This window comes from Papio anubis, chromosome 16, assembly GCF_008728515.1.
Source record: "Papio anubis isolate 15944 chromosome 16, Panubis1.0, whole genome shotgun sequence".
In the NCBI taxonomy this organism is placed as follows: domain Eukaryota; kingdom Metazoa; phylum Chordata; class Mammalia; order Primates; family Cercopithecidae; genus Papio; species Papio anubis.
In genome coordinates this window covers 59,320,769-59,348,672 of record NC_044991.1, presented here as the reverse complement: position 1 = coordinate 59,348,672, position 27,904 = coordinate 59,320,769, and the positions used below count along the sequence as shown (strand labels likewise).

The following is a 27,904-nucleotide window of genomic DNA, read 5'->3' as shown; positions in this document are numbered from 1 at the left end:
TTTTAAGCTAATATGTGTAGATATGTATGTGTATATATAATATATATACATATAAATGTGTGGGGGACACAAGTATACACATCAAAATGTTAATTTTTTTTGGAGAAGTAATGAATTACATGTAAATTTTTCTTCTTCATTAAAAAAGAAACCTCTAGGCCAGGCATAGTGGCTCACATCTGTGATCCAGCACTTTGGGAGGTCGAGGCAGGAGGATCACTTTAAGCCAGGAGTTTAAGACCAGCCTGGGCAAGATGACAAAACCCTGTCTATACAAAAAATAAACAAAATTAGATGGGTATGGGGGTGTGCGTCTGTGGTCCCAGCTACTTGGGGAGTTGAGGTGGGAAGAGCTCTTGGGCCTGGGAGGTCAAAGCTGCAGTGAGCTGTGATGGAGCCACTACAATCCAACCTGGGTAACAGAGTTAGACCCTGTCTCGAAGAAAAAAAAAGAAAAAAGAAAGAAATCTCCCACCATATCTGAGGGTACTCATTGCCTCAGAATAAAGGTTATTCATTCCAAGAAATAGGTGTTTAACCTGAATTTAAACTTTGTACAGCAGGGATTCCATAAAGAAAACGGAAAAATGAAAACCCAAAAGAATTGCCCAGCTAAGCCCAGTTAACCCACAGTCCCATGAGAAATAATAACTATTGTTATGCTACTAAGTTTTGTAGTGATTTATTATGCAGCAACAGATGACAGCAACATCCTACCATTCTCTCACTCACTGCGTACCACATTGCCTTCTTTCTGCCCCCTCACCATACCAAGCTTATTCCTGCCTCAGGGTCTTTGCTCCTGACTTCCTGCTGTGAACTACTTCCCCTCTAACTCTGACATAACTGGCTCCGTCTCATCCTTCTGGTCTTAGCCCTGCCAATCACATACCACCTGTTTAACATCCTTCTAAGCACCATGTCACTCTGGAACTATCCTATGTAAAAGTTTATTCACTATCTCCCCTGTTAGACTGTGAGTTCCATCGGGGCAGGGACCTTATCTGCCTTATTCTGGCCTGTATCCCCAGTATCCAAACCAGCCCTTGACGCTCAGGAAGTGCTTCTTAAGTACATGTTGAAGGCAGGCAGGCAGTTGTCCAGAGACTGTCAACTCCATTAAACTCCCTCCAGGGAACTCATGTTCCCTACTAATTTTCCTTTCCCAAAAACTTGGCTGTAAGGCACAAACTTCCTCAAACCCTCATGTAATTCTTACAACTCAATGAACTAAAACAAAGCTATGGGGCAATAAACAAGTGTTTCAACAACACTCCCCATGCACCATTGTCCTTTCTCTTCCTACTAGGATTGTGTGCTTTTTCTGGCTTTTTGGAATTTGCTTTTGGAGCTGCTTTTAGAGTTGGTGGCACTTTTTTTCCCCCTGGCATACTGTCAACATGGGCAAATCTCCATCTTTTGAGGGCAGGTCTGCCTCTGGCAACAGCTCCAGTTCATTCGGAGGTGAATGGGGGAGAACCATGCAGGCAGACGAATGGGAGTGTGTTATCTGGGATCAACAATGAAGAAGATTTAAATCTGCCATGACTGAGGATCCTCAGTAGTGCATGAACTAGGTGCAAAGGCAAGTCCCAGAAAGGAACTGGCAGCTGTTAAAGGCACAGCTATTTAATCCATGGTGATTAAGAACAGGTGCTTTGGGATTGGGCGCAGCAGCTCATGCTTGTAATCCCAGCACTTTGGGAGGCTGAGGTGGGAGGATCACTTGAGGCCAGGAGTTTAAGACCAGCCTGGGCAACATAGCAAGATCCTATCTCTACAAAACAAAACAAAATATTAGTCAGGCGTGGTGGCACATGCCTGCAGTCCCAGTTACTTGGGGGGCTGAGTGGGGAGGACTGCTTGAACCTAGGGATTTGAGGTTACGGTGAGCTATGATCATACTACTATACTCCAGCCTGGGAAACGAGCAAGACCCTGTTTCAAATATAAATATATAAAATAACTGGTGCTTTGGATTCAGACTTCCTGGGTTCAAAACCAAGCTCTGCAACTTCAAGCTTCATGACCTTGGGCAAGGGACCTTACTCCTTTCTGCTTCAATTTCTCTAAGTGTAAAGCATAGATGACAGTAACAACCCACAGACTCAGGGAAAGAGTAAGTGAGTCAATACCTGTGAAGACTTAGAACACTGTCTGGCACATAGAAGGCACTAAATGAATCTTAGCTGTTGTTATTTATTAAAGATTTACAGGCCGGGTGTGGTGGCTCACGCCCGTAATCCCAGCACTCTGGGAGGCTGAGGCGGGCGGATCACGAGGTCAGGAGATTTGAGATCATCCTGGTTAACATGGCGAAACCCCGTTTCTACTAAAAATACAAAAAAATTAGCCAGGTGTGGTGGTGGGCGCCTGTAGTCCCAGCTACTCGGGAGGCTGAGGCAGGAGAATGGCATGAACCCGGGAGGTGGAGGTTACAGTGAGCCCAGATCGCGCCACTGCACTCCAGCCTGGGCGACAGAGGGAGACTCTGTCTCAATAAATAAATAAATACATACATACATACATACATACATAAAAATAAAAATAAAATAAAATAAAGATTTACAAACAGACCCGAGCTGTCCACTCAACAGCTCAATGACCTTGGGAAGTTATTTAACTTCACTGGGCTCAGTTTCCTCGCCTATAAAATGGAAATTGGTAACAATACCCACTTCATGAACTATCTCAAAGGCTTAAATAAAATAAAGCACGTGAGCAATAACACTGACAGCCAACACTGGCTGGCTGCTTAGTGCGGAATATGCACTTCATGCACTACGAAGCAGATACCATCAGCGCTGGCTCAGGGCTCAGGACTATCTCACTCCTCGGCCTGTGCTTGTTTTGTTTTGTTGAGACAGGGCCTTGCTCTGTCACCTGGGCTGCAGTGCAGGGGTACCATCATCGCTCACTGCAGCCTTGATCTCTTAGACTCAAGTGATCCACCCACCTTGGCCTCCCAAAGTGCTGGGATTACAGGCGTGAGACTCATTTCTCTATATCTGTTTACCTTTGGCCTATTAAATGCCAAGTGCTTTGACCACATATGAATTAGTATGTTCCTTGCACCTCCTAACCAATATCTGCCTTCTAAGCCCACAATCTTTCCTGCCATGCTATAGCATTAAGGACAAGTACACTATGCTGATTATTGTCATTGTGAGACCATAGCTCCTAGAAAACCAGGGCCGGTCATCCTCATTTTCACACATCACCACTGGCCTCTGAGTATTATGTCTCAGACATGACAGACGCCCTATAAATGTTTCACAGCCTGTGCCCATGCCCTGCTAACCTATTTTTTTTTAAACAGGGGCTAATGGAGTGCAATTAATAAACACATCCAGTAATTATCAAGATGACATCATTTCTCGGTCTGCACCTGAAGATGTTCTCTAGAAGCTGCTCCCAATTTCACCTTGTGAAGAGTAAGGTAACACAGGAGTGATTCTCACGCCTAGAGGAGGAAATTGAGACTCATGTGACTGCAGAATGTTCTTTTTATGACATCCCTTATCAACCGATAAACTCTTTCTCAACCTCATGGCAGGTCAACGTTCCACCGTGTCAGGCGTGGAGATGGGAACAGATCACACAGGATTCCAAGTTCAACAGACAGAGCACCGGCACCTTTGGTCTCATACATCAGGGTGGGGAAGACCCGGAGAGTGCCAGAAGGTGCTGAATACCCACGAGCTCCATGCCTCTCCCCTAAACCCAGCAACCCTACCCCCTCCAAGTACCTCTGGCTCCATTGTTCTCTGTAGGAAGCACTGAAGGAAATGCCTGTAAAAAGCTCAGACTTGTTGAAACTCACATGAAACTGATCCCAGAATGGGCCAAAGGGGTTTCCTTCCTGCAGAAAGAGAGTGGTGGAAAGCTTACTGAGGGGGATGGAAAGCCATTTGGGGATGGGGCCAGTAGGTGGGGAAACCTGGGTGATTTGACCCAGGCCAAAACACTCTCACAGGATGGCCTAGGAGGAATGTCACTCTGTAATTCCTGGGCCAGGGACTGAGGAGATGCCTCGGCTTTAATTCTGGTTTCCAGCAGGAAAGTCTTTCCTGTTCACATGTCACACCCTGCTGACCCGGCAGCACTGATGACGGTCTGGGGAGAAGCAGACCTGAACCAAGGACTAGAGCTTCAAGAGATATTCAAGATTGGCTAATCCAATGCCTTCATTTTCAAGATGGAAACCAAGGCCCACTGAGGGTCAGACACTTACCCAAGGTTTAAGTAAGGGCACTACTGGGGCTGTGAGCTAGGTCTCCTTTCTCAAATTTCATGGTTCTTCCAACCACTTTCCTAAGACTTTAGAACATACGCTGAAAGACATATTTAGGGGTTGCCTTATTTCCAAAGTGCCAGAAATGCACACATTTCTTCTAATAAGATATGACAGCCTCTCATTTGCCTGCTGAGATGCAGGAAAGTATTCAAGTTAAGTGGGTAGACAACGGTGCCAAATTACCTAAGGCTGAATCCCAGCTCTACCACTTGTTTGCTGTGTGATCCTGAGTAAGATACTGACCCTCTCTGTGCCGTCCTCAGTGTCCTCTCTATGAAGTGGGGATATTATAAGTATTCTCCTCATGGAACAGTGTGAGTATTAAATGAGTTGATACACGTAAAGCTCTTAGCATGGTATCTGACATATATAGTAAGTGCTACATGAATATTAGTTATTAGTACTGATGTGACACTTTGCAGTTTATAAGCACTCTTTCACCTGGCCCTCAAGACACTTTATGAGTGAGACAGAGCAGGGACTGGCATCTCTATTTTGTAGGTAGAAATGAAGGCTCAGAGAAGCAAAGTCTTCTGCCCGAGATGATGCTGCTCCACTAACAAATGCCAGAAACAGGACTTAAATCTCCGTTTTTCTACTCTAAGTCCTTTCTCTGCATTTTGCCATGACATAGTCTTGGGGGCTTAGAGGACATGGAACAGGAAGAAAGGGACCCCGAACCCACAGGACCCACCTTCATGGGGCACGTCTTCTTATCTGGGCTTCGCTGGGCTGCCACCTCAAAGCAGTATGCCACCCGCTTCTCAGGGGGCCAGTGGGTGGGTGCCAGCTTCTCCATGAAATCCTCCAAGCTGATGACCCGATGGTAAGCCTGGAGGGGCTCCAGCTTGAAGTACTTCTGGTAGGACACATGGAGCTGCAGGAAAAGGAGGAGCAGAGGTCCCACCTCAGTGCCCTAGAGGCTACTTTAGACATTTATTAAAACAATACACTCCAGGCCAGGCGTAGTGGCTCACACCTGTAAACCCAGCACTTTAGGAGGACAAGGTGGGCGGATCACTTGAGGTCAGGAGTTCAAGACCAGCCTGGCCAACACGGCGAAATCCTGTCTCTACTAAAAATACAATAAAATTAGCTGGGCATGGTAGTGAGCACCTGTAGTCCCAGCTACTCGGGAGGCTGGGGCAGGAGAACCACTTGAACCTGGGAGGTAGAGGTTGCTTGCAGTGAGCCAAGATCATGCCACTGCACTCTAGCCTGGATGACAGAGCAAGACTCCATCTCAAAAAAACAAAAACACTCCAAGATCAAGACAGTTCAGACTACATGACAATGAAAAGTTTTCATCAAAAGACGCCAAAGTTAGGATACAGACAGGTTAGGGGGAGAGTCTGCAAACTAAAGAACAAACAGTAACATCCCTGTGTTAAAAAACACCTGCTAATCTATAACAAAAAAAGATAAATGATGCCAAGAGAAAAATACAGGCAAAGGTTAGGGGTAAACAACTCACAGCAAAGGAAACCCAAATAGCCAACATACTCAGAAGATGTCTAACCTTCCTAGTAATTAGGAAAAAGCAAATTACAATTATAACAAATATATACAATTATTACTTCTCACTCATGAGACTAGCAAAAACTGAAAAGCCTATTGTGTGGAAATGGGCACTCTTGTACACGGCTGGTAGCAGAAGTCTACATTTTGGGGCAACCACTTTGGGATCCAATCTAATAGAATATCTAATAGAATTTAAAATGCTCCTTTTGGCCAGGTGTGGTAGCTCATGCCTGTAATCTCAGCACTCTGGGAGGCCGAGGCAGAAGGATCACTTGAGGTCAGGAGTTCAAGACCAGCCTAGACAACATAGTGAGACCCTGACTCTACAAAAAATTAAAAAATTAGCTGGGCGTGGTGGTGCACACCTGTAGTCCCAGCTACTAGGGAGGCTGAGATGGAAGGATTTCTTGCATCTAAGAGGTTGAGGCTTCAGTGATGTGTGACTGTGCCACTGTACTCTAGCCTGGGCCACAGAGTAAGACTCCGTCTCAAAAAAAATTTTTTTTGTTTTTTTAATATACTTTCCTCTTCTAACTATCTGCTCTAGAGAAGTACAGAAGTTCTCGCACTTTGGACCTGGAGATCGGTACCAGGATGCTCAGTGCCACAACGAAAGTATAGGAAGGAACATCAAAGGAGTCACACCAAATATACTATATCCACAACAGTTGTTAAGGGAACAGGACTAGCCCCAGGAGTCAAAAAGAGACTTCATCGTTTACCAACTTTATCTGTAACGCTTTATTTCTTTTATTAACAAAAAGAGAAGATGAAACAAAGATGAGAAAGTGTTAACAATTATCACTTCCAATGGTGGGTACATGGTTGGTGGTTGTATTCATCTATGTATTTTTCTCTTTTTTTTTTTTTTTTTTTGAGATGGCGTCTCACCTATCACCCACGTTGGAGTGCAATGGCGTGATCTTGGCTCACTGCAACCTCTGCCTCCCAGGTTCAAGCGATTCTCCTGCCTCAGCCTCCGGAATAGTTGGGGCTACAGGCGCACACCACCACGCCCGGCTCATTTTTTGTATCTATAGTAGAGATGGGGTTTCACCATGTTGGCCAGGTTGGTCTCAAACTCCTGACCTCGTGATCCATCCGCCTCGGCCTCCCAAAGTGCTGGGATTACAGGTGTGAGCCACTGCTCCTGGCCTCATCTTTATATTTTTCTACATTTTTTTTTTTTTTTTTGAGATGGAGTCTTGCTCTGTCTCCCAGGTTGGAGTGTAATGGCGCCATCTTGGCTCACTGCAAACTTCGCCTCCGGGGTTAAAGCAATTCTTCTGTCTCATCCTCCTGAGTAGCTGAGTTTACAGGCGGGAACCATGACACCCAGCTAACTTTTGTATTTTTAGCAGAGACAGAGTTTCACCATGTTGGCCAGGCTGGTCTTGAACTTCTGACCTCAAGTGATTCGCCTGCCTCCCACTGCACTCGGCATATTTTTCTAGATTTTAAAACATTTCTGGCTGGGTGCAGTCACTCACACCTATAATCCCAGTACTTTGGGAGGCTGAGGCGGATGGATCACCTGAGGTCAGGAGATGGAGACCAGCCTGGACAACATGGTGAAACCCCATCTCTACTAAAAATACAAAAATTAGCTAGGCGTGGTGGTGGGTGCTTGTAATCTCAGCCACTCGGGAGATCTGAGGCAGGAGAATCAGTTGAATCCGGGAGGTGGAGGTTGCGGTGAGCCAAGATCGTGCTACTGCACTCCAGCTTGGGTGACAAGAGCAAAACTCCATCTCGAAGAAAGAAAAAAAAATTTCTGGCCAGGTGTGGTAGCTTACTCCTGTAATCCCAGCACTTTGCAAGGCCAAGGCAGGTAGACTACTTGAGGCCAGGAGTTCGAGACCAGCCTGGCCAACATGGTGAAACTTCGTCTTTACTAAAAATATAAAAAGTTAGCCGGGTGTAGTGGCGCATGCCTGTAGTCCCAGCTACTCAGGGGTGGAGGCACGAAAATCACTTGAACCCGGGAGGCGGATGAGCCAAGATTGTGCCACTGCACTTCAGCCTGGGTGACAGAGCGAGACTCTTTATCAAAAATGAAAAACAAACAAACAAAACCAAAAAAATTTCTGCAGGGTGTGGTGGCTCACATCTGTAATCCTAGCACTTTGGAAGGCTGAGGCAGGAGGACTGCTTAGACGCAGGAGTTTGAGACCAGCCTGGGAAACAGCGAGACCTTGTCCCTACTAAAAATCACAGAATTAGTCGGGTGTGGTGGTGGGTGCCTGTAATCCCAGCTACTTGGAGGCTGAGGTGGGAGGATTGCTTGAGGAGAATGAGGCTGCAGTGAGCGATGATCATGCCACTGCACTTCAGCCTGGGCAACAGTAAGACCTTGTCTCAAAAAACATAAAAAGAAAAAAGAAACACAGGCCTGTAATCGGGGGAGATTCTGAGTCTGGGCCAGAGATAAAGTTGGGAGGCACATGGAGAAGAGTAAAAGCCACAGGAGTCAACAGACATTTATAGCAAAGCAAATAATGGTAATAATAGCAACTAATATTTACTGCATGCTGACACAGTGCCAGGTACTGCACTCATCACTTTACATAGATTTGCACATTTAATCCTAAGAGGCAGGAATATAACCATCTCCAGTTTACTTATGAAGAAACCCAAGCGTACAGAATCTTGATAACATCTGAGGTCACATAGCTGAAAAGCAAACAGAAAGAGGAGAAACACTAACATCTAAACAGTGGGTGGAGAAAAAGGGGCCCCTGATACAGTGTAAAGAGGAAAATGCTGAGAGGTTAGATTGTAGCAGGGACAGGTGGTGTCTTGGAACAGGGAAGTTCAGGAAGGAGAGGCTCACAGGGTCAGGTGCCACTGGGAGGTCAGGTGACAGAAAGACTGGAAAATAACCCCTGCCAATTTGGAGGTCACTGGTGACCTCAGTGAGAATGCTAACAGTGGCAAAGAAGAGCCTTGTTGAGGCAGGTAAGTAAGCCACAGAAAGCAAGGAAGTGGGGATTCAGAAAGACAACTGGCTGAGAAGGCAAAGAGACAGAGGCAAGCAAGCCAGAGGGAGATGGATGGGCAATGTCTACACTCTAATAGTACGAGGCCAGGCGCAGTGGCTCACACCTATAATCCCAGCACTTTGGGAGGCCAAGGCAGGCAGATCATGCGGTCAAGAGATTGAGACCATCCTGGCCAACATGGTGAAACTCTGTCTCTATTAAAAACACAAAAATTAGCTGGGCGTGGTGGTGCACCTGTAGTCCCAGCTACACGGGAGGCTGAGGCAGGAGAATCGCTTGAACCCGGTAGGCAGAGGTTGAAGTGAGCCGAGATCGCGCCACTGCACTACAGCCTGGCAACAGAGCGAGACTCCATCTAAAAAAATAAAATAAAAAAAGTGAGTGTGAAACTATCAGAACATCAATGGTTTCTATTAACTATGGACTCTAGGATCTGTACGTTGATGAGCTCAGTTGCTTCTAAGAGGGAGGTGGCATATGATAACACTGAAGGCGTGTTACTGGCACTGACTCATTCAGTCCTTACCACAAGACGGTAACAAGAATCATTACCAGCTTATTTTTAAAATGAGGAAACTGAGGCACAAAGAGGTAAAGTACCCTGTCCAGGCCATGTAACTAGTAAGAACCCAAGTCAGACTACGATCTCAGGTACTCAGGCTTTTGACTGCTGTTCAAAACCTCCAAAAAGGCTAGGTGCGGTGGCTCACGCCTGTAATCCCAGTACTTTGGGAAGCCGAAGCGGGTGGAATACCTGAGGTCAGGAGTTTGAGACCAGCCTGACCAACACAGTGAAACCCCGTCTCTACAAAAAACACAAAATTAGCCGGGCACTGTGGCACATGCCTGTAATCCCAGCTACTCAGGAGGCTGAGGCTGGAGAATTGCTTGAACCTGGGAGGTGGAGGCTGCAGTGAGCTGAGATCACGCCACTGCACTCCATGCTGGGCAACAAGAGCAACACTCCATCCCAAAAAAAAAAAAAAAAAAAAAAAGACTCCATCTCACAACCTCTGTAAATACTGGCATGCAAAGGAAAAAGTAAAATCTATGCAGAGAAAAAGTTGTAAGAATGAAATTAAGTGTTTTGTTCACACTAAGTATTATTTCTGATGTCTACTGAAAAATTATTAAGTCAATTCATCAAATATTAATTAAGTTCCTACTGTCAGGCTCCGGGAGATACAATATGAACAAAGACACAGGGTCACTGGAAGACACAAAGAATAAGCAAGGAACTGGGGGCCGGTGAGCATCGCATGACAAGGGAGCCCCTTGATGGGGTGAGAGGCACTGAAGCCAGACTGCCTGGGTTGTGGCCTTGGACATGTTATTAAATAACCTGTGCCTGCATGTCTCCTTTAAAATTGATAAGAGCATCTACCACCCTTGGCCAATGGAATGCACAGAGGGTAGGACCAATCAGGGAAGGAAATGGAGGCTTTAGGTTCAAGTCACAGGCTCTGGAGTCAGACAAAGAAGGCTTTGAATTCCAGCTCTCCTACTCACAGGCTGTGTGATCTTGGGCAAGTTACCTAACCTCTGTAAACCCCGGTTTCCTCACAGGCAAGTGATGAGGGTGAAATGAGCTAATTCTCATGCAGCCACACACAACAGGTGCTGGATAAATGTTAGGCATTGTTATTGCAGTGAAGACAGTTCTGGCTGGAGGTAGGGCAATCTCAGAGGAGTGGGAGGTAAAGCCCAGAGGACTTGAGGGTTAAGTGTAAGTAAGCAAGACTGAGGAAGGGCAGAGAAGGGTCAAGGTCAGGGGGAAGTACTCACGTTGGTGAAGGGAGGCTTGTGATGCTGGTACTCAATCCAAGGAGGGACAGCCAAGGTGCGGTTTAGCAGCTTTGCAAATGCCAGAGAGCCCAAGAAGTGATCGGCCTGGTTCCCAAAGCGCCCTGGAAATGGTACACTGTGGGTGAGGTGAGGCCTGGGGCATGGAGGGCATAGAGCATGCAGGGCTCAGAAAGGTTGTGGAGCCAGGGGTAGAAAGTCAGGGATACCAAGGAGAACTAGGGGACCTGACAGCATAAGAACAAGTCTGGACTCTTGGGTCTGATATCCAAGGCTCTTCAGGTCCTGCAACAACTGCTTCTGCCACTCCAGGCTTCTTGCTGTTTCCCCAACATGCTCTACAATTCCCGTCCCCACCCAATGCCTCTGATCTTGCTGTCCCTCAGCCAGAAGAGCCCTTCTACCTTTATCTCCATTCACCTGCACATGGAAGGGCAACTCGAATGCCTCATTCACTGGGCTCCTTTCACCAATCCCCTGCCATACTCACTCTCCTCCTTTACCTCCCACTTTGGCTCTGAGTTACTTCAGTTCTTCAATTTTCCTCAAATATCTTTATTCACTTCCTGGCCTTTGTACTGGCTGATTCCTCAGCCTGTGAATGCCTCAGAAGCAAGGACCCTGTGTACTTCCTTTTGTTAATCCCAGCGTGCCATCTGTTCGTTCATTTCACAGATATGACTGAGAGGCCACAATGTGCCAGACTCTGTGCTAGGTGCTGGGATACAGGAATGAACAAGAAGGACAAGGCCTCTGCCCCCAAGGCACTCACAGTTCACTGGGGAGACACTAAACATATAACAAATACATGAAAAATGTTGATAATCGCCAGAAAGAGATGGAAAAAGTTTGGTGATAGGGTAATGAGACTACTTGGGTAGAGGTCAGTGAAATCCTTTCTGGTGACATTTAGGTTGAGATCTAAAGGATGGGAAACAGTGGTCAGGCAGAAATGGAGGTGAGGGTTCCAGGCATAGGGACTGCCACCTGCAGCAGTGCAGACTGGAAGACCTGAGCATGTGTGAGGAACACAAAGGAGATAAGTGTGGCTGCAGCTGGAGGATCAGCAGAGAAGGGAGTTGTGGAGATGGCCAGTGGAGGCTACCTCATGCAGGGCCCTGAAAGCCATGGTCAGGAGTCTGGAAGCCACTGGGGGCCTTAAGATCATCCACTTCCACAATGATGATCCACCACACCCATTTCAACTGTGCACCTGGCATGGCCTTCAGATTCTCCCTACCCTGCTCTCTTTATTTCCCCTTAGTATTCATCATCCTCTATGAAACTATGTACTTATTGTTTTATGTTTATCCCTTACTGGGTTTGTTTGCTTGTTTCGAGACAGGGTCTCACTCTGTCACCCACGCTGGCAGTGTAGTGGCAAGATCAGAGCTCACTGCAGCCTCGAATTCCTCAGTTCAAGAGATCCTCCCACCTCAGCTTCCCAAGTAGCTGGGACTACAGGCACATGATACCACGCTCTTTTTTTGAGATTGGATTTTCACTATGTTGCCTAGGCTGATCTCGAGCTCCTGGCTTCAAGTGATCCTGCCTCGGTCTCTCAAAGTACTGGGATTACAGAAGTGAGCCACCGCGCCTGGCCTACTTATTCTCTATTGGTTGTCTTCCCCAACTAAAATGAAGGCTCTACAAGGACGCGGAATTTCTTATTCACTGCGGTATTCCCAGCACAGAGAACAGGGCCTGGCACAGAATAGGTGCCCCATAAATATTTGCTGAATGAATGAAAAATCACCAGGAGCCAGCGTGGGTCAGTGACATCAAGTCCTGCCCCAGTAACTCCATTTACGGGACCCTGGGCTAGCTTAGACCTCTAGCAAGTCACATAACCTCTCCCAGCCTCAGTTTTCTCATCTGTCAAACGGAAGGTTGGACACGTTGGCCCCCCTGTGCCCTTGCAACTAGGGCAGAGAGAAGAGCATGCCCTGTCCCGCTCTGAGGTTCCCTCCTGGACCTGTGAAGGTGTCTCTGGGCGCATCAGAGGAGTTGCTTCTCCTCTCCCGGCCTCGGTTTCTCCATTTGAGCAGAGGGCTCGGGAGGCCTTACCCATGCAGGGGCAGTAGAGCAGGTAACCGGCCGGGTCCCAGGAGCCCGCGGGCATCCCCGGGAGCGGCAGAAGCAGCAGCAGGAAAGGCACGCGCAGTGGCGGTGCCCACGCGGCGGCGCCCATGTCGGCCCGGGAACCCGAGACAGCCGTGGCGAACAGTCGGCGAGAGAAGGAGGGACGCAAGCGCCCGCCCCGCTCCCGGCGGTCCCTGCGCGCCGCCCGCGCGCCGCCCCGGCCGCTCTAGCCCGCGGGCGGGCGGGACCATAGAGATTCCGCGGCACCGCCCCCTCCACGACCCGAGCGCCCGCTCGCGCGGCTCCCACAATGCACCGCACAATGGCCCGACCGCCGCCACTACCGGGGCCTGAGCGGGCCTGGCGGAGCCCGAGCGCGGCCCGGCCCGCAGCGCGGGGCCCCGAGCGCGGTGAGTGCCGGCGAGGGCCCCAGGGGACGGCGGGGAGCGGGGCGGGAGGCCGTCTCGCTGGGTCCGCGCGCCCTGTACTCGGAGCGGCGGCGCTCCTCATCTCGGGCCCCTCAGCGCGGTCGCCCACACCCCCGATCCGGGGCCCGGTCTGCGCCAACCCGGCCTCAGATAGGCCCTGGGGTGACGAAAACTCTCCCTGGACCCCATACCTGTGTCTGGGGGACCCGAGGAGGCCACTGATCCCCTCCCTTCCGAGACCTGGAGACGCAGTCCTGAGGGACCCCCACTCCCGACCCCCAGGCTCCCTGGAGACCCAGATAACGCGCTGCTGACCTTACCAGGGACCCGGGTCTGGGGGACGCAGATAAGCTGCACCTGCTCCTTCCCTCCGACACGCCTACCCAGACCCACATAACCCCCTTTGCTGCTCCAGATAGCCCGCTCTGTACCCTGTTTCATTTTTCAGACTTATGTAACCCCCTTTGAGGCTTCCCTCAAATATCTGGGTCTGGAGAAGTCGGATAAGCCCCACCTGTAGTTCCCTCCTCAGTGGCCATACTCCCAAGCTTTCGACATCTTCCATCCTGTTACCCATTTTGAGACCCTCTTGAAATTCGGAGGATTCACTTCTGACTATCCCCAACCCCCCAGCCCTCAAACCCTTAGAATCCCCTATCTCATTCTTGTGGGGATCCCTTAGAGACCCAGGAAACTTGCTCACGATTCCTTCCCATCCTCGCTCTTCCTTCCCATCCCGGAGACTCCCTCCAGACTTCTCCCTGAATTTCCCTTGCTTCTCCAGCCCTCATCTACTCCCATCTCTCCCAGGCTCGGGGAAATTGAACCTTTCCCACACCACAGTGGGGTGGTCTAAAAGCTGGCCTGGGAGCAGGCTGTGGCCCACCTTGGTGGGGAGAAAGGGCCCTGTTAGGAGTAGGATATGGGGACAGGTGTGTGGGGGAATCGGTGCTTTCACCTGCAAGCATAGCCTGTCTCCTGGCTTGTGTGTTTTTCCACCTGTCAGCCATGGGACTGTGAGTCTGGCCTTGGGTTTCTAACCCTTCTCTCCTAAAGTGAGGCCACCAGATTGGGGGCGGGGGTGTCGAGTCAGGTTTTCTCCCCATGAAAATGGGGTTGTGATGAGTTGCAGCCATTTGTTCAAGGCCTCCCCAGGAGTGGGAGGCAGCAGGAATCTGAGGAAATAGTGAATCAAAGGGACTCTAAAGAGGGCCCATCTACACTGACAGAAGAATTAGCAGCCTGCGAGTAAATCCAACCCCTGTTAATCCTGTTTGATGTTTCTTGGAATGATGCAAGTCATTGAGACTCTCCAGCCTCCCTGTAATTTAATTCTCCCACCACTCTGGAGTGGGCGGGGGGAAGGGGGCGACAGCATTCCCATTTCCCCTCTTCTCACTGTTTTCCAGCCAACCAGTGTGTCTTTAGGATTTGTTTCTGGTTCCGAGATCAGGATCTGTTTTGTTTTTTTTTTTCTTTCCTCTAAGTCTATTTATAATTTCCCAGTTGCTATTTTAGGTTCTGCTTTAGGGAAGATTCTACCCCAAGGAACGTTCCGGGTCTATTTCCTCCGGCAGGTGTTGAATTGAGTTCTTCAGATCCCCAAGTAACTCTTGGGCAGGAGGATAAAAGCTATTTTAGGGTAGTCACTGAAGTGGAGCTGTTAATCCTCTGTGGGTCTCTTTAGTTAAGAACACTCAAAGATTAACCCTTTCCTTGTGCAGGGATGTTATCTCTTAACAGTTTTTTAGGGGGGAGTTAGGAGAATTTGAGTGTGGTAGCAGAAGGTGGAAACATGCAACTCAATACAAAGACAAAGATAATAGCTCTCTTTTGTTGGGTACTTCTAGCAGGCCAAGCCCTGTGCTGAACCCTTTGCATACCTCACTAAAATAATCCTTACAGCAAGCCTGTGAGGTAAGTATTTTTAGCTTTACAGATGAGGAAACAGGCTAATAATGGAGAAAGAACGCAGTTTCTATAGAAATGATGTAACACCATAAAAACTATAGTTTCATCAGAGGGCAGCAGGCATCATGGCACATAACAGGGGATGGACAGACTGGAGAGAAATATGTCTCAGTTTCAGCTTCCAAAGAGGACCATACAGAGTTTTTAGCAAGCATTCCTGTTTGGGATATGGAGCCCTAATAATAGAAGAGGGTATAGGAAAGTGGCTGTCTGCTCAAGAGAGAACTCTGGCCCAGGATATGGTGCTTAGAGGGAGGTAAAGTAAAGGGCTCTTTAAAGGGGATGTGCCGAGGGTTAGTTGTGAGGGAAAAGGGGAAGACTGCATTCTGGGGGAGAGGTTGGGAAAGGAAGGAAACTCACTCTGAGGCCTGAGAAGTAACATTAAAGAGGAAAAAAAGAAGTACTACTCAGGCCTCATGCGGAAAAAGGGGCAGACACAGCTGAGACCTCAGAGAAGGCACTGCGTGTATTCAGCACACATTTTGTATCAGCCACTTTCAAGAGTATTATTTCACTTAATCCTCTATACGAATCTTACAGGTAAGGAAAATAAATCCCTATTTTAGAAATTGAGGAAACTGAGGTTCAGAGAAATAAAGTAAACTGCCTATGGTTTCCCGGTTAGTAAGTGGCAGCTCTTCTGATAGCAAGTCCAAGGTTCTTTCCCCTTTCAGATCAGGCACTAGAAAGAATCTTAGGCTGCAAATATACTGAGTTATGCCAGTAACTGGGAAGGATTGTGTTTGTTTTATGGAAACAGGTTCTGTCAGCTTCTCTGTAGTCTATAGTCGTTAAGATTAAAATGTGAGACCAGAAGAGCAGCTTTGAAAGAGAAGTAGAATTCTTTCACAGTTTTGCTGAGGAAGGACAAGTCTGAAGGAACAGACCTTCTGATTATGTGAGACAAACCCAGGAATGTTTCTGGATCAGAGGAGTTTGCAGACAAAGGGCAGAGAGAGAGACAGACTAGATCCCCAAAAGGGTTCATAGGTAACACTAGCAGCTTTGGTTATCCAAGAGGCTGCTGGTGACTGTAGGTAGGGACTTCCTGTGCCTTTTGAAAAGTGTAGGAGAGTAGGATCAGGGTGTTGGCTCTTTGTGAAGACATAACTCCATTAAAAGCAGATCACGGTGAGCGCATGGCTGCTGCTTTCCTCCTTTGGTTCTATCAGTACAAGCTCCTTAGCCACCACCAGCCTCTTTCCTAGAAGCCCATTACTCACTCTTTCGGTAGCAGCCTACTAAACTATTGTGTCTTGTTTGTGCTTGTTCAGAACAGATGAGGTGGACGTGTGGGAGGTGGGGACGTAATGTTCTCTTTCTGAGTTTGTGTGGAGTTTCCAGGGCTAGGCTCCTCTCTCACATCAGCCAAACTGATGCGACTTGTTTCCTTCTGGCTGCCATTCCCAACTTTCCAGAGGCTGAGGTGCATGATTTCAAAATGAAGGGGGAGTAGAATTTGACTTTGAAGGTAGGGGTAATTCCCTCCAATCTAAACATGCACACTCGAGCACACTGTCCGCTCAATTCCAAGGTGCATAGTAATCGCTGGTATTACAGGTAATTCCACCCTTGCAAAGGAGGAGGGGACTTAAACAATGAAAGCCAGACGTCACAGGCCTTTGAGGTTTATAGTGAAGCAGGCACATATGCCATAATGACTCGAAGGCTGAAGTGGGACTGGTTTTTAGTGCTACCTACCCCTCCTCAGCATGTGATTCATGCAAAATGCAGCCACCTTAGTGCAGATCTTTCTAGACAAATCTACACTCATGATGGGGATATGTTTATCATATTACATCGCAGTGTTTCTTCCACAAGAGGAATGGTTCCTGAACAGGACGTAGCTCTTGTTAATGATGAGCAAAGCTCTCTGGGGCATGAACCCGCTGATCCCATCATCTTGTTCACGGCCAGTCTGTTGGATGAATGATCACTGTAAGCAGCAGGTGCTAATGAGCTGAGCAAGCATTCTGTAGCCCACAGCTAGTTTGTGCAGTTGGAGCCCTCCCCAGATTCTCGTGGATAATCCCCAGACACCCCTTTTTCTCTCTTCACATGGAAAAGCCTCATGATCAAATTTTGGCACGATCTCTTCAAAGGGAATCCCCCTGTTGTAGCAGGTTGCATTGTGGTTGGTAATCTGTGGTAAGCTCGAGAGTATGAATGTGGGTCTCGTCCCCTTTTGAGAGTCAATGTGGTAACTCCCATCCTCTTCCTCTGGATTGGTATCCGGAAAGGAGTTGTGTCATCCTTGCACATCTCCCCTTCTATTCAACAAGAGAAAGAATCAGACTTTAAGATTTTGGCTCCCCACTTGGGAATGGCTGCGAACCCAGTTTAAACCAGAACTACCTGGGCATAGGTTGGTCCCTGAGAATCAGCCTGCATTCAGTGACTAGTTAACCTATCTGAAATAAAGTTGAGGTTCCTTTTTTAGATATTAGGTATATAGAGATGAAAGAGAGATGATGCAAGCCCTCAAATAATCAGGCTGGTGGAGAGGAGTAAATTCCAATGCGAGCTTACTACCTTCTTCTAATGGAGATGTGCATATGTACTCTGAGGGCCTGTAGGAGGGGCCCCTCAGCACCTAGGGGTGTTGGACAGGCTTTGCTAAAGAGGGATGGTCTGGGCCCTGAGACAGAGACCCAAAGAAGTGGTGGTGGTCAGGATGGGACCAGTCCTGGTTTAGGGAAAATGCTAGGAATCTGCTGTTGCCTTCCCAGACAGACCCTCCTGATGTTGATGCACTGCTAAGAAACACATCTGGTACCAGGGCTGACTATCCAGGATGTAAATTTCCTAAGCAGAGACTTCCCCTTCCTCCTCTTTTGCCTTTTGGGCATTTTATTGCTCCTTAGCACCTCCATGAGGAGGAGAATTGTGGAAAGTAGTGGACGAGGAGGTGCCAGGGTAATGAGAAGGAGGAACCGCTATCTCTAGGTTCAGTGGAAAGGATATAAAAGTGAGGTCCAGAAGAAAAAGTTTGAAGTTTTGGGGCTTTTGGTTCTTCAGTTTATCTTGTTTCTTATTAGCCTAAATGGTACTAGTAATAGTAGCTACCACTAAGGACTTAATGGATGCCCAGCCTTCTGCTGAATGCTTTATATTCATGATCTCATGTAATCCTCAAAACATTTTTACAATTTAAGAGATTATTATGCCCATTTTATAAATGAGGAAACAACTCAGGGAAGTAAGTAATTGGCTGAAAGTCGCACAGCTTCTAAGTGGAAGGGCTGGGATTGGAACGGGATCTGTCTGCCTCCAGAGCCCATGTTCTCATGATATTGGGCTCCCTAACACCAGGTGTTCTGATGTTTCAGGTGAAGAGATTGTTTTCTGAAAGCTGCGTTGGAGGCTGTGACAGAGCTGAGAGCCTGTGTGGAGTGGATGGAGAGGCTTTCTCAATAACATGGCCCTTTGCCATTAGCCTTGCCATGACCACATTTTTCACCAGCGTCCCCCCCTGGATTCAAGATGCAAAGCAGGAGGAGGAAGTGGGCTGGAAACTAGTTCCCAGGCCTCGGGGCCGGGAGGCGGAGAGTCAAGTGAAGTGCCAATGTGAAATTTCGGGGACACCTTTCTCAAATGGGGAGAAGCTGAGGCCTCACACCCTTCCGCAACCAGAGCAGAGACCATATAGCTGCCCTCAGCTGCACTGTGGCAAGGCTTTTGCTTCCAAATACAAGCTGTATAGGTAGGTGACACTCTCATATCTCTTCCTGCCCTGTGGTTCCCAGAGGGAAAAAGCAGAGAGACTCTGCCTAGAGTGGGTTTTTAATCTGTGGCAGAAGAGTGGAGGTTAATTTGTCCTACAAGTATACCCCGAATGCCAAACAGTTGAAGTCACTCTCTAAAAATTGATTCAGATTGCTTGATTCAGACACTAGAATCTGATGGGTTGCCTCCCAAACTATTGGGATTACCGGCGTGAGCCACTGCACCCGGCCTTCTTACACCTTCTTAGTAACGATCTGGGTGCTAATGTCAGGCAGCCTTGAACTTTTTTTTTTAAAGAGATGGGAGTCTTGCTCTGTCATCCAGGCTAGAGTACTGTGGTGCAGTCAGCTCACTGCAGTCTCGAATTCCTGGGCTCAAGTGATCCTCTCACCTCATTCTCCCAGGTAACTAGGATTACAGGCTTGAACCACTGCACTTGATTATGTTTTTAATTTTTTGTAGAGATGGGGGTCTGGCTGTGTTGCCCAGGCTGGTCTCAAACTCCTGGGCTCAAGTGATCTTCCTGCCTTGGCTTCCCAAAGCTGTGAGATTACAGGCATGAGCCACCGTACTTAGCCCTGAACATTTTTTAAAAATATTGCTTTCCTCACCTTTGTCAGGTGATGGTCAGAATTTTAGCTAGAAGTTAGGAATCAGGAATCAGTATTTGAACTTTAGAAGGAGAAGTAGACCTTTTGGCCCAGTCTGTAAATTTTAAAGTAGAGGCTCAGAGTAGGGACGTAACTTACCCAAGGTCACACAGCTTCAGAGGTCCTGCAGTGCCTCTTCTACTGAATCAGCCTGCTACTTACTCATTTAACTATGTCTGTGTCCCTGTTGCCCACTGGGGCAGCTGCTTTTCTGAAACTTGTAAGCCCAAGAACCCCTACTTAAAGTGAAATTAAATGTAAAAGTCCTGACATAAGGCAGATAGAGAAGAGCAGCTTTGGTTGCTTTGGTGAAGACAGGCAGGCATGGTCAAAAGCAATTTTGGGCCAGGCATGGTGGCTTGCACTTGTAATCCCAGCACTTTGGGAGGCTGAGGTGGGTGGATCACTTGAGGCCAGGAGTTTGAGGCAAGCCTGGCCAACATGGCAAAACCCCATCTCTACTAAAAATTTTTAAAAATTAGCTGGGTGTGGTGGTGCATGCCTGTAGTCCCAGCTACTTGGGAGGCTGTGGCAGGAGAATCACTTGAACCCAGAAGAAGGAGGTTGCAGTGAACTGAGATTGTGCCACTGTACTCCAGCCTGGGTGACAGAGCGAGGCTGTCTAAAAAAAAAAAAAAAAAAAGGGCAATTTTGATTTTATCCTTTTCACGTTAGAGGAACCTTGAACTTGCCCTTTAGAAATGAGGTAGATTGGCCTGATGCACAGTCATCCAACTATCCATTCATCTACCCAACGTTATTGAGCTCTTGCTCTGTACCAGGCACGGTGCTCGGTGCAAGCGGTAGAGGAGTGAGCCAGTCAGATGGGGGTGCTGGCCCTCCTTGGGTTTATGGTCTTAATAGTGGGTACAGACAGTAAACAAGTAAACACATGAACAAGATGACCACAAAGCCTCAGTTCCTCATCTGGAAAACAGTTAATAGGAAGGGACTAAAATAGGCAACAGGGTAGTGTGGTAGCCAGGATTGCCCTCTTGATAGTTGTTCTGTGGTCCTCAGGAGTGCTTAGATTCTCTGTGTGCTCCTATATCTTAAGGGAACTCCAGTCAAAGCCATATTCTTAGGCTTTCTTTTTTTTTTTTTTGGTTTTGAGACAGGGTCTCACTTTTGCCCAAGCTGGAGTGTAGTGGCGTGATCATAACTAACTGCAGCCTCAAACTCCTGGGCTCAAGTGATCCTCCTGCCTCAGCCTCCTGAGTAGCTAGGACCACAGGCATGTACCACCACCACACCCGCTAATTTTTGTACATTTTCTAGAGACAGAGTCTCTTCCCTGTGTTGCACAGAGTGGTCTCAAACTCCTGGCCTCAAGCAGTCCCCCCACCTTAGCCTCCCAAAGTATTGAGATTATTGGCATGAGCCACTGCACTCAGCCTTCTTAGACTTTCTTAATGATGGTCTGGTTACCAGTGGGCGGCTGCAGGAAAGGTCCTGGGTCAGGAGGCAGGAGCCCTGACTCATCACGTATAATTTACTGTGTGATCTTAGGTGAGTTACTAAACCTCCTTGGGCCTCAGTTTCCTCACCTGCAAAATGAGGGAAATGAACAGTGGATCACTAAGCACCTCCCTCTCTACATTACCATGTCAGTTCCATTACAGGAGGTTGACAGTAACCCACACAGGCATGAGCATTCTTGAGCATGCACATGTGGGATGTGGGCAGTGGGTGTGTTTGATACCCTCCAGGTGGAAAGGATCACAGAGTGCTGTACGAGAGAGACAACTGTTGCATACCTGACTGAACACAGGTCTTCCGAAGGCCTGTTTAAATCCAGCCTCTGCTACTTACCAACTGGCGGGTGAGGGGGCCGCCTTGTTTTTTAGACTCCTTTCCTTGTCTGGAGATCAAGGTTAATGACACAACTTACGCAGAGCCTGGCAAACAGTGGGTGCTGAGTTGATTCTGAATATGCGCTGGAGCTGTGAATTACAGTTCCTGGATTCTGAGCCACTTTTCAACCATATGGGATCAGGTAAACCAAGGGACACTGAAGTGCCATACCATTAAAACATTTCTTTAAGTGTTACTGGTTTACATGACAAGCACTTCAAGTGGTACTAACTGGCATGCCATGAAGAGTGAATGGTCCTCACACTTGAAGTCCCTGTTCCTCTCCCCAAAGGCAGCTGGTGGGTTGGTTTTTGTGTATCTTTCCTAAGACATTCAAACATGTATATTCCCTTTCTTTTTTATTTTCAAAAAAGATTGTATTACATGCACTGTATTGAACTTCCTTTTTTGACTTAGCCCTGCATATCTTGGAAATTTGTTCTAGATAAGGAAGTTAATTTATTTATTTAGAGACGAAGTCTCGCTCTGTCAGCCAGGATGGAGTGCAGTGGTGCGATCATAGCTCACTGCAACTTCGAATTCCTGGGCTCAGGTAATCCTGCCTTAGCCTCTTGAGTAGCTAGGACTACAGGTGCGTGCTGCCATGCCCATCTAATGTTTAAGATTTTGTAGAGACAAGGTCTTGCTATAGTTCAGGCTGGTCTCGAACTCCTGGGCTCAAACGATCCTCCTGCCTCGCCCTCCCATAGTGCTGTGATTACAGGCGTGCACCACTGTGCCCAGACTGGAAGTTTAGATATATTTCATTTTCTCTTTATTGTATCATTTAAAATTATTTAAATGTAATGTCTGAAAAACGAAATACATCCACGTAATTCAAAATTCAAAAGGTATCAAAACTTATATGATGAAAATTCTCCATGACACCCATCCATAAGCTGTTCGGTTCTTTTTTGTATAGGCAGCCACTGGTATTAGTTTCTTGTATATCCTTCCAGAAATATTTTAGGCACATACAAGCAAATGTACATATATTTTTCCCCTTTTCACATAGAGTCCTATTCTGTATCCACTATTCTGCCTCCTTTTTTTCTACTTCCTGTCTCTTAGGAGCATGTTCCCTGTAAGTACACATAAAGCCTCATTTTTGAAAAGTTAGTCATTTTATGGACTTATAATTTATGTAACCAGTTCCTTATTGATAGATTGGACGATCAGATTGTTTCTGATTTTTTTTTGCTACTACAAGGAATGCTGCAAAGAATATCGGTACACATTATTTTGCAGATAAGCAAGGATATCTGTAGAATATAATTGGTTTGGTATTGCATTGCAAGCCTTTACCATAGTTTTTGTATCTAGTTTCCTGTTAATGGACACCTTGGTTGTCCAGTCATCCCTTGTGATCTCCCCTTTTTCTGCTTTCTCCCCTCTCCCCGTCTCTACCCCCAGGCACATGGCCACCCACTCAGCCCAGAAACCTCACCAGTGTATGTACTGTGATAAGATGTTTCACCGCAAGGACCATCTGCGGAACCATCTGCAGACCCATGACCCTAACAAAGAGGCCCTCCACTGCTCTGAGTGCGGTAAGAATTACAATACGAAGCTGGGCTACCGGCGCCACCTGGCCATGCATGCTGCCAGCAGCGGTGACCTCAGCTGCAAGGTGTGCCTGCAGACCTTTGAGAGTACCCAGGCCCTGCTAGAGCACCTGAAGGCCCACTCACGCCGGGTAGCAGGCGGTGCCAAGGAGAAGAAGCACCCCTGTGACCACTGCGACCGGCGGTTCTATACTCGTAAGGATGTACGGCGGCACCTTGTGGTGCACACAGGCCGTAAAGACTTCCTGTGCCAGTACTGTGCCCAGCGGTTTGGCCGTAAGGACCACCTGACGCGTCATGTCAAGAAGAGCCACTCGCAGGAGCTGCTCAAGATCAAGACAGAGCCCGTGGACATGTTAGGCCTACTCAGCTGCAGCTCCACAGTCAGTGTGAAGGAAGAGCTGAGCCCTGTGCTGTGCATGGCCTCTCGGGACGTAATGGGGACCAAGGCCTTCCCTGGCATGTTGCCCATGGGCATGTATGGTGCCCACATCCCTACCATGCCCAGCACGGGCATGCCACACTCCTTGGTGCACAACACGCTGCCCATGGGTATGAGCTACCCTCTGGAATCCTCACCTATCTCTTCCCCAGCTCAGCTCCCTCCAAAATACCAGCTTGGATCTACCTCATACTTGCCCGACAAATTGCCCAAAGTGGAGGTGGATAGTTTTCTGGCGGAGCTTCCTGGAAGCCTGTCTCTCTCATCCGCTGAACCCCAGCCCGCCTCACCTCAGCCGGCGGCAGCTGCGGCCCTCCTAGATGAAGCACTGCTTGCCAAGAGCCCCGCCAACCTCTCTGAGGCCCTCTGCGCTGCTAATGTGGACTTCTCCCACCTACTGGGCTTTCTTCCACTCAACCTGCCCCCGTGTAACCCACCTGGGGCCACAGGAGGCCTGGTCATGGGCTACTCCCAGGCCGAGGCACAGCCCCTGCTCACCACTTTGCAAGCTCAGCCTCAAGATTCCCCAGGAGCTGGGGGACCACTGAACTTTGGGCCTCTGCACTCCTTGCCTCCTGTCTTCACGTCTGGCCTGAGTAGCACCACTCTGCCTCGTTTCCACCAAGCATTCCAGTAGCCCCCACAGAGGCCCTCAGCTCAGTTTTTGGCTCTGTTAGGGAGCCTTAGTACCCACCCCATCCGTGTCCCCCATGAAGGCAGCTGAGCTTTCAGAGCTGGGTTCAAAAAAAATTCCAGTGTCTGTATGGAGCACTTGGTTTGGGGGTTCAGGCTCCAGGATCAATTCCAGAAGGAGCCTTGAGCCCCAACCCTGTGAAAAGATCTCATACCATAGGACTTCAGGTATTTTTTACTTTTATTTTTTTGACCTGAATCGGGAGCCACACTTAGCCCTCTTCCTCTCCAAAGCGCCAGAACCTCCTCCTCTTTGGAGAATGGGGAGGCCTCTTGGAGACACAGAGGGTTTCACCTTGGATGACCTCAAGAGAAATTGCCCAAGAAGCCCGCCTTCTGGTCCCAACCTGCAGACCCCACAGCAGTCAGTTGGTCAGGCCCTGCTGTAGAAGGTCACTTGGCTCCATAGCCTGCTTCCAACCAATGGGCAGGAGAGAAGGCCTTTATTTCCCATCCACCCATGCATCCTGTACCAGCACCTCCATTTTCAGTCAGTGTTGTCCAGCAACGGTACCGTTTACACAGTCGCCTCAGACACACCATTTCACCTCCCTTGCCAAGCTGTTAGCCTTAGAATGATTGCAGTGAACACTGTTTACACACCGTGAATCCATTCCCATCAGTCCGTTCCAGTTGGCACCAGCCTGAACCATTTGGTACCTGGTGTTAACTGGAGTCCTGTTTACAAGGCGGAGTCGGGTCTTGCTGACTTCTCTTCACTTGAGGTCACATTTTTCCCCCGTGGGGAAATAAACTGAGTTTGGACTGCTCCAGTCTCTGCCATCTTCCATGACTGCATCTGTTCCTGCCTGCCTCGGCAGTGTCCACAGAAGACAGGCAAGAAGATTGGAGCAGTTTTCTCACAGGTCTGCAATTCTGTTTTTCTCCAAGTACATTATGACCCCCTCATCCTTCTCTTGAACTGGAGAGGGGAAGAAATGAAAGGCATGCCCATATCCGTCACCTCCCCATCCCTTAGTCCCCACCTTGAACATCATGAGCTGTTGTTACTAGTCTCGGAAGCAGAGTCTGGGTTGGTGTGGATAGTGAAGGAGGAGGTCTGAGCCCTTCATTTGTCTTCCTCCCACCTGTCCCTTTTCCAGGAAGTTGTGGAATTGTTGGAAGAAGAGTTTGCAGAAAGGAATGGGCAGATAGCTAAGTCCTAATCTATGGGTACATTGTTGTGTCCCAAACCAAAATTTTCCTTATCCGCAATGTCCCTTCTGTCTCTTCCACTTTACAGTGGACTCGGCCACTGTGCATAGGCTTCTCTGCTGTCCGTCAAATCACTTCTACTTCCTTGTGCCTCCGCCCCCGCCTCCAGTTTTCCCCCAGTATCCAGCAAGGTTTCTTGCAACAAATGATCAGTTCTTCTCTTCTGACTTGTGGGGCTCCCTACCGCAGAGAGTACAGCCCTTGCCCAGAGCCCAGGAACCCCATCCTTGCTTCATCTCAGTTCTTCATGGGCTTCACTCTTCCCACTCATGGAAGGGAGGCAGCTCAGGGACTTCCATTGTGGGACCCTTGAGACGCCTCCACCCTGATTCAGAAACACACTTCTACCTCTTTACTGTTAACTCTTAACAGATGCAGTCAGCAGTTTCTGGGCACTTCTCTCAGTAGGTGCCTCCTGCTGACTTCTCCACTAGGGTTTCAGGACAAACTACCAAGGAACTGCCTCAGCCTCCTACCAGTTCTCCCTCACCCAACTTCTGTCTAGGTTCACTTGGTTTGTCATCAGGAACTGAGCAGGTCCAGGACTCAGGCTTCTGCTTCAGCCCAAGCCAGTACTCCTTGTTTGAGGTAAAAGCCTTAAAATTTAGCTCCCTAGCCCTTGATTGGAAGCAATTTGGAATAAGTGTGTTTCGATTTAGGCAGGGTAGCTTGGGATACTTTTTAAAAAACAAAACCAGATATTAAAATGTCTGGCAAGGTTAGAATCAGACTAGATGATTTGCTTCTAAGAATTAGTTTCAGTGAGTCCCAGGGACTAATTAAGGTTTATCTGAAAAAGCGTCTACCTTGGTACGCAGCCACCTCCTGCATGCTGTGCATGTTATTGGGACTTGTATTATAGGCGATAGTATGTGAGAATCCAGTTGGGACTCGCTGTTGCCATCCTCCTTGTTGTATCTGGTTTTCATTACTAGACCCAGCAACCCTTCTCACCTTAATGGCCACTTTCCCTAGACCCTCAGTTTACAGAGGCCACTGAGCCTCTGGCTGCAGAATACAAAGTCCTGGGCTGTTAGAGGAGTCCTTTCCTCTCTGCCTGCCCTTTCCTGTCCCTCCCTCGAATTCTTTCTCCCCGTTAAGTGATGCTGGGAAAGTCATAGGACTGGCAAAGCAACTGTTTAAACCCTTGTAACTGGGGCCTTGCCCCCACCTCCTGTCTTTTCTCCTTGCCTTCCCCATTCCCGTGTCCTCCCATCTATCCTGTCTTTCCTTTTCTCCTCCCTTAGTGTCCTCAGCACCCACAAGGAATTTTCCTATCACTGTGAACTTTGCTGGTACAGAGGAATGATATCTGCCTTCACCTTTTTTTTTTTGGACCATAGCTAGCCAGTCATTTCTTAAACCTCCCTTCCTAAAATCTGGGGGGTGGAGGGGAAAAGAAAAAAAAAAAAAGCCTTAGTGGCCTGGTTGTTCAAAGGATAAGAATAGCTTTATCCTATACTCAGTACCCAAACTCACTTCAGTATGCTTACTGAGGCCATGAGAACCTGAGGGACATCTGCCCAGGACACGAGCCATGGCATATGGCAAAGACCAATGAGGGACCAGGAAAAAAAGGGGTGATGTCCCCTTTCCCTGCCACCTCCAGCCTCTGTCAGCAATGGGCTGTCTCCCTCCCACTCTACACAGTAGCTGGTCAGGGCTGAGTGCAGCCCTGGGGGTAAGGGGATGACATGCCCAGGTGTCAGCTCAAAGGATCTCTGCATCATCTTGAGGTGGGAGGCAGGGAAAGGAGCACCAATGAGGTTGCCCCCTCCCCAACCTTTTACAAATGGCATTTTCTTAATTGAAATCTGGGAAGCAGGTGTGATTACTTTTTTGCTCGTAGATATTGTCCTAAGTTGGAATTCTCCCACTGCCCTAAAGCTTTCCCTAGTAGTCCTTTAAATTCCCCCCTGCCTTTTTGGTAGCTGTTTTCTCCGTCCTCTCTCCACCTCCCCTCTTATCTAGGAGCTGTTTGTAAGCACGATTTTTTAACAGGTTATATTGTACAGGATCAATATTTTACTTTTTAACAAGGATATTTATGTAACAAGAAACTTTGCCTTAGGCAGGTGTTGGCCAGAAAAGTCCAGATTCCTCTGGGACCCCACCCTGGCCTCTCCTGGAGCTCTGAACCTGCTGTGGAAGGAACTGGCCGTGGCCTTCGCCTCTGGAGAGTAGGGCCTGTGGTGAGGGAAGGGCGCTCATTCACCATGATAGTCTTGTGCCTCCCTGGAGGGCTTGGAAACATTCCAGGCCGACTTCTTTGTGTGCCGGCTGACTTCCTCAGCTCACGCTTCCCACGTGCACCTCTCCACCTCTGCATATTTGGCACTAGAACTCCTGAGACACCACTTCTCATGCTTCTCCCTCCCTACCAGCGGTCAAGGCTTTGTAACTCCAGATTATTTAAAGAGAAAAATACAAGACAGAAATCTTCTAGCACTTTGTAAACACAGTGAATAACCTCTTGGAGTATTTTTGGCTTTATATAAAACAAGGTTTTTAATTGTAAAGTATAAGTGCCATTAGAAAATGCACAGGGCATATCTTTGTTAAAGTAGATTTTTCAATGTTTTACAGAATTACATTTTCAAAAAAAGGTTTTTATAATGAAGTTGTTTATTAAAAACTTCTGAATGATGTGTTTGG

General features: G+C 48.0%; 2 protein-coding genes across 13 annotated transcripts in view; one reads left to right on the top strand and one right to left on the bottom strand.

Annotated features, from left to right (window-relative positions):
• The window catches only part of POFUT1 (protein O-fucosyltransferase 1), a 31,710-nt gene extending 18,781 nt beyond the window's left edge, over positions 1–12,929 (bottom strand). For 3 of the 7 annotated variants that reach the window (XR_002515158.2, XR_001891949.3, XM_021921157.2), the window contains exons 1-4: positions 12,691–12,825; positions 10,606–10,727; positions 4,992–5,174; positions 3,750–3,862 (exon numbers count right to left, since the gene is read on the bottom strand). Coding sequence is in view for 5 of the 7 variants with exons in the window: in XM_021921157.2 (XP_021776849.1) it covers positions 3,750–3,862; positions 4,992–5,174; positions 10,606–10,727; positions 12,691–12,814 (542 nt within the window). In the remaining 2 variants the exon portion in view is untranslated. Of the gene's footprint in view, positions 1–2,485; positions 3,464–3,749; positions 3,863–4,991; positions 5,175–9,054; positions 9,108–10,605; positions 10,728–12,690 lie in introns of those variants that run through there. The other 4 variants (XM_009216355.4, XM_021921156.2, XM_003904885.5 and 1 more) reach the window with 4 other exon arrangements.
• A 43-nt stretch (positions 12,930–12,972) lies between these two features.
• PLAGL2 (PLAG1 like zinc finger 2) lies at positions 12,973–27,899 on the top strand. 6 transcript variants are annotated; one of them, XM_003904886.5, is made up of 3 exons: positions 12,973–13,115; positions 18,434–18,807; positions 22,748–27,898. In XM_003904886.5, the coding sequence occupies exons 2-3, from the start codon at positions 18,548–18,550 to the stop codon at positions 23,976–23,978; spliced, it is 1,491 nt and encodes a 496-aa protein (XP_003904935.1). In that variant the 5' UTR covers positions 12,973–13,115; positions 18,434–18,547; the 3' UTR covers positions 23,979–27,898. The 6 variants fall into 6 exon arrangements, 5 of the variants coding, with proteins under 5 accessions (XP_003904935.1, XP_031512512.1, XP_009214621.1 ...); XR_652405.4 differs by lacking the exon at positions 12,973–13,115 and having other exon boundaries at positions 13,173–18,807; positions 22,748–24,900; positions 27,321–27,899; XM_009216357.4 differs by lacking the exon at positions 12,973–13,115 and adding an exon at positions 13,173–14,456.
• Positions 27,900–27,904: the final 5 nt, after the last annotated feature.

What these genes read in the sequence shown, in the direction of transcription:
- PLAGL2 (XM_017944900.3), top strand. Translation starts at nt 18,392, where the DNA reads ATGATATTGGGCTCCCTAACACCAGGTGTTCTGATGTTTCAGGTGAAG. An exon ending in TCCAAATACAAGCTGTATAG is followed by an intron (nt 18,808 to 22,747) that starts GTAGGTGACACT and finishes CTCTACCCCCAG; the next exon opens with GCACATGGCCACCCACTCAG.